General features: G+C 47.9%; 1 protein-coding gene across 2 annotated transcripts in view; it reads right to left on the bottom strand.

Annotated features, from left to right (window-relative positions):
• Positions 1-2,524: 2,524 nt before the first annotated feature.
• The window catches only part of Pgcka1 (PDCD10 and GCKIII kinases associated 1), an 81,129-nt gene continuing 77,653 nt past the window's right edge, over positions 2,525-6,000 (bottom strand). For both annotated transcript variants that reach the window (XM_042286010.2, XM_042286011.2), the window contains 2 exons: positions 5,892-5,945; positions 2,525-4,290 (listed from right to left, as the gene is read on the bottom strand). In XM_042286010.2, the coding sequence (XP_042141944.1) occupies positions 3,375-4,290; positions 5,892-5,923 (948 nt within the window). In that variant the 5' untranslated portion in view covers positions 5,924-5,945 and the 3' untranslated portion in view covers positions 2,525-3,374. The remainder of the gene's footprint in view (positions 4,291-5,891; positions 5,946-6,000) is intronic.

Here is a 6,000-nt window from a genome sequence, read left to right as displayed (position 1 = left end):
AGGGGATGTATGGTGGGGTCAGAGGGGGTGGGATGGAGGCCTGGCTGGATATGTTCAGTATGTATGGCAAACAAGCTGGTGTGGTGGGGCACACCTTTAATCCCAGCACTCGGAAGGCAGAGGCAGGGGGATATCTGAGTTTGAGGCCAGCCTGGGCTACAGGGAGAGTTCCAGGACAGCCAGAGCTATGAAGGGAGACCCTGTTTCAAAACAGCCGGGCAGTGGTGGCGCATGCCTTTAATCCCAGCACTCAGGGGGGCAAGAGGCAGGAGGATCTCCATGAGTTCGAGGCCAGCCTGGGCTACAGAGTGAGAGCCAGGAAAGGCACAAAGCTACACAGAGAAACCCTGTCTCGAAAACCCAAAAAGAAAAAAGAAAAAAAAAAAAAAACCAAACCACAAAACAAGAAAAATATGTGTGTATATCAAACGTATATGAATTGTCAAAAATAATATTCTTTCAACAAAGACCTGTGCAAATGAGAGTGCCTTCAATGGGAAGACATCTCAAGTCCAGGCTCCAGTAGGCACTGTCCTACCTGCTATGGTGTGTCAGCGGTGAGTACACCAGGCAAGTCATGAGATCTCTGCTCATCGTCCTGCACTTGGTACTTCCTTGTGCACATACTCATAAGAACTGCAGCTTGAGCTCCCCAGGACTGACAGCTCTCTCAAGCTGAAAGGATGTACTGATGAGAGAGGCCCAAAGGGCAGATGACAGGTGGCATCAGTCACTGACAAATAGGTGTGTGCCGTGCAAGACACCTAAATTCTCTTCATTCCTTTGAGGACCTGCCTTGACAATTGTAGCAATCTGCAACTCTTCTGCCTTGGCAACTGAGAAATGACAATTCATATACAGGGTAGTTCAGTTTCTACCAGTGAAAAGTTAAATGGAAGTCTTAATTCAGGAAAGCAAGCAGTATGTCATCATCAATAAATAAAATAATCCTGGGCTAGTGAGAAGGCTGAGTCAGTAAAGGTGCCGGCTGCCACGCATGACGATGGTTCCACAAGTTGTTCTCTGATCTCCATATGCATGCAACACACACACACACACACACACACACACACACACACACACACGCACGCACGCACGCATGCACGCACGTGCGCGCGCGCGCGCACACACACACAGTGTAAAAAAAAAAATCAAAATTGAGATTTAAAGCCTTGCCTTGGAGGAGATGGGAATGGGGGGGTGGATTGGAGGATAAGGATGCAGGGGGGGGGTGGATGTGGGAGGAGGGGGGGAACCTGTGGTTGGTATGTAAAATGAATAGAAAATTTCTTAATAATAAAAAAAGAAAAAAAACAAAATTGAGTTTTAATGTTGTAAATTCCATGTGCTACAGTTAGCTGTGGATTGTAGAGACCCATGATGTCTGAGCCTGACCTCAGTTGGTCCCTCACTGTGGGTGTGCCTGTGCTTTCAAAATGTTCAGAACGTTCCAAAGGGCTCCCTGTCTTCAGCATCATGCTTGCGATGTTGCCCCCAGGAACACACTGCACACACACACACACACACACACACACACACACACACACATACACACACACACTACACACACACACTACACACACACACACACACTACACACACACACACACACACACACACACACACACATGACGCTGGTGGTTGGCAGACCACCTCATAGAGAAGACCAGACTGGGGAGGATTTTCGTTTTTGGGTCTCAGAGCTCTGCATCCCCTCTGAGGTCCTCTGGTGAAGCCTGCATGTGGGGTAAAGGTGAATGGGGCCAAGACTGTTTCACAAAAAAGGTCGGAATTCTTGGCTATCCGTTAACCTTCTCAAAGCAGCTTTTGGCAAAACGAGGCCTCCCAGCTTGAGCGAGCCGTCGGGGCTGTGGAACTTAGTGGCCATTCAGAGAGCAAACGAATGTGCACACTCATTTAATTGCTTCCGGGACACACAGCCTTGTCTGCGTCAATCCCTTCTTTACCTAGGCCCTGTCCGAATTTCCTTTTTGGGTCCATTTTGGGGATGTGACTGAAGCTGGGTTGGTGGTAGCTCTCAAGACTTCCCTCTCCTGGACTTCATCCAAAGGCTTAAGGATGTTATATGTCACACTCAATCTGAGTGCCATCCTTGGACCTCTCACACATCAGTTGTACCACAAGCTTGTGGGTTTGGGAGTGCTGATGTGGCAGAGAGTGTAGAGAGATTTTGCTCACCTCAAAATCAATGTCCATTTTCTCCTGTGTGTCAGGGATTAGATCCCAAATTGATGTGGGATACCCAAATACACAGCTTGATTATGTTTTCTATTCTCTCTTCTCTCCAGCCAGATGTGGCCAAGTGACCAGATGCTAACCAGCCTGGTGTAAACAGAAAGTGGGACTATACCACCTTAACATAGAGGGGGTGCCATGTCTGGCCCTTCCTTTTTTATTAGCGCAAATGAATGTCTATCTGTGTAAACTGGAGGAAACACCAGTGATCGCTGATGGTCTGGGACCATCCTATCCAGCTTTGAGACAAGACAGACACACACACACATAATGCTATGACGCTTTAATGGGAACCAGACATTTAATGACCCAAACCCCTCCGTAAATGGCTTTGCTGTTCCAAGACACTCATGAACTTGAAACTAAAACACGACACTCGTTTTAAGAAGTAGTTTGGCCAGCCTCCCGCATCCCAAAGGAGATTAAAAAGTAATAGTGTAAAAAAAGTTAAGGTCAAGGTGTTTTCATAGCACAGCTGAGGCCTAACCATTGGTTCACTGGTCACATCTGTTCCACCCCGAAGGCCACAAAGCTTAACCTGACATTCAACAAGTGGTTAGTTAGTAGATTCCCTGGGTGGACTGTCCCTGAAGTTAAGCTCTGGCACACAGTAGGCACTTTAAGTGGATAGTTACCCTTTCTAGGTTGGGGGAAGTATTTGGCTCTCAAAAACAAGGTAAAGAAATACATTCAAACAGCATGGCCCATATTTGTGTGCCCCCCCTGGGATCAGGTGTGGGGATATCAGGGCATTCTCATGCACATCTGGACAGATGTTCTGGGGGAGCTTCCAGGGCCGGCAAGCAAGCTGCTTAACGTCTGCATGTGTGGTGGACCTGGACACGGAGGCCCACGCTGACTTTGAACCTAGCGTTCTGAATCAGGGTCCAGCTACCCAGAGGGATGCTTGCCCACGGCAGGCAGGCAGGCAGGGTGGCGCAGGTCCTGGCGATGGGAAGAGAACGGATGTAAACACGTGGTGCGGCTGGCGAGGCTGCCTGGGCACGCCTGCTGAGTGGTTAGCTCTGCTTCCGTCCATTTGCCTCTGTCTGCTCCGTGTGACTGCACCTCACTTGCCCCGCCCCTGCTTCGCCCAGCCTTTCACCTAGCCCCTCACCCTAATCTGCCTCCTCTGCATCTTCTCCTGCAGTCGCAGCTTCTAATGCTGCCAGGGCTTCGGCCACCTCAGCGTCCTCATCGACCACCACCCCATCTCTGTCCTCATTGTAGCTGTGGGGGACTTCCGGCTCATTCCGAGAATCAGCCGCTGGCGGGGGGTGAGTGGGACCCTCCTCTTTAAAGTAGACATTCAGAACTTCCGTAGTCACCGCCTCATTCAGGGAGTCCCAGCTTCTCTTCAGGGAGAAGGGCAGGCTCAGATCCTGCTCACTCACCCTGGGGTGAATTCCCGGCAGGGGCTCCACCTCAGAGTGGTTCTCAAAAAGATAATCCTTTTCTTCAGGGTCTGCATGGTCTAGGGTGGGGCTCCAGAGCTGGGGGTAATCCGGGGCTGGTAAGTGTAGGACGTGGTCTGCCCCTGCCAAGACCTCAGCGGGGACCCCGCAGTCTCCACATCCCACCACCTGGGTCTCTTCCGAGGAGGTGGGCACGGTGCAGCTCTGCTTCCTGCAGGCCTCTCCTTCAAGGAAGGGTTGAGTTGGGTGAGTGCCGTCTATGGTGCCTGCCCAGGAGCTGCTGGCCCAGGAGCCACCGTCAACCTGGTGGGGCCTGGGACTCCTGACCAAATGCAGAGAGGCAGTGGGGCTGATACCATTGACAATACCATGCTTCTCCGCACAGTGTCTCTCTTCCGAGTCCTCCGGAGGGAGCGGGCCTTGGCGAGGTAGACCAGCTGTACCGTCTCTGTTCTCCGTCTTGATCAGGCTCCCACCATGCAGGGCATTCCCGGGCACCTCAACCTCTCTGTTCTGGGTGCCTTTTAGTCTGACAGTGTCATCCTCCTCCTCCAACCTGCAGGTGTTCACTTCGTTGACGAACCCAGGGGAGGGCACTTGAACTGGATCAAAGAGATAGCTGGGGGTGAGAGGAGAAGGCATCAGTTAAGTTGGCCTCGGGACAGAGGAGCTGGGGAAGGGACTGGCTCCTGTGATTGTGTCTAAAAGAATAAATATACTTGGCATAGAAATCGTTGGCTAATGAAAAGAGCTAAAGGGACCCCAAAGGAAGGGATAGGTGAATTATAAAGTAGTTCATGGACTTTAAAAATGAAAAAAAAAATCCACTAACAGGGAAATAAGGGGCTAAGTACCAAGTATCATCTGTATATTTCTCCAATGGAATATTATGTAGTCATGAAAATGATAAATATAAAGTATGTGGTAGAATAAAAGAAACAATCACGGGGGAATTAGTTCCAGGACCCTCATACATAACAATATCTGTAGATGCTCAAATTTTCCACATGAAATTGTGGCATATCTGCATACACCTCATTACACTTCAAGTCATTTCTAGGTTCTTTATTCTACCTAAGGCAAGATAAATGCCATAGAGATTATCTTCAATCTGTACTGCTTAGGGAACAACAAGAAGAAAGTCCCAATGTTCAGTACAGACTTGGTTTCCTTTCTGAATATTTGAATCTATGGTTGGTGGACTCTAGGGCTGTAGAGTCCATGGATGTAGAGAACTAATACTATAGATAATAAACACTTGTGAACAAAGCCCAACATCACATGGCTCTGATGGAGTAAAGTGTAAGTGTGTGTTTGGACTCAAATAGAGTCAGAGCTTCCCGCCGCCCTGCCTCTCCCACCCCACCCCCAGGAAGTCATGTCCCCAGTGAGTCTGTCTTCCTTATGATTCACACCACTCAAAGTTTTATGAAATGTCACAAGAAAGGTGACTGGACTCTTTAGTATCATTCACTTCAGAAATCCTCTGAGCTTTGTGAGAAATGCAAATTTGACCGAAATGGAATTTGACCTCAGGAGTAATGATATGTCTAACAGTTTTGAGCAATGAGAAAATTAAAAAAAAAAAAAAATCTAGTTTTCTAAATGCTGTCAAATGGAGCCAAGGCTTCATGTCTTGGCAATGTGGGTCAAACCTGAGCTGGCTAAATGTCCTGATGGTGTCACAATTTCATTGTTACTTCTTTTTTTTTAAAGATTTATTTATTTATTTATTTATTTATTTATTTATTTATTTATTTATTTATTTATTTATTTATTATGTATACAGAAGAGGGCGCCAGATCTCATTACAGATGGTTATGAGCCACCATGTGGTTGCTGGGAATTGAACTCAGGACCTCTGGAAGGGCAGTCGGTGCTCTTAACCTCTGAGCCATCTCTCCAGCCCCTCATTGTTACTTCTTGAGCTGCTGCTGTCACATATCCTGTCTTTACGGATTTATTTATTTCTATTGGTCTCGCTATTGCTTTAGCGTTTGCCGTTGGACAAAACAGCGGGTTTCAAGATGGCATTTTCATACCCGTACATAGTTGACTTTGGTCGTATCCATCCCCCCCCTCCAGTGTGTCCTCCCCACCCCCACTCGTCCCCTTCTCTCCCTAGTGTCCCTCTTCTACTTTCATGTCTTACTTTATGGGCGTGGTCTCAACAAGACTGACTACCAACGCCCCTTGCCATACAATCTCTGTTCACTTTACCTTTGTATCATCTTACAGCACCTGCACCCCATCTGGATTATTTTTTGTTACCATCTGGAAAAGAAAGAGTAAGAAAAAGGGAATGTCATTAGTCCTATTAGTGAGAATC

Source organism: Peromyscus maniculatus, chromosome 10 (assembly GCF_049852395.1).
Source record: "Peromyscus maniculatus bairdii isolate BWxNUB_F1_BW_parent chromosome 10, HU_Pman_BW_mat_3.1, whole genome shotgun sequence".
NCBI classification, from domain to species: domain Eukaryota; kingdom Metazoa; phylum Chordata; class Mammalia; order Rodentia; family Cricetidae; genus Peromyscus; species Peromyscus maniculatus.
The sequence above is the reverse complement of the archived record's forward strand: the minus strand, read 5'-3'. Positions and strand labels throughout refer to the sequence as shown.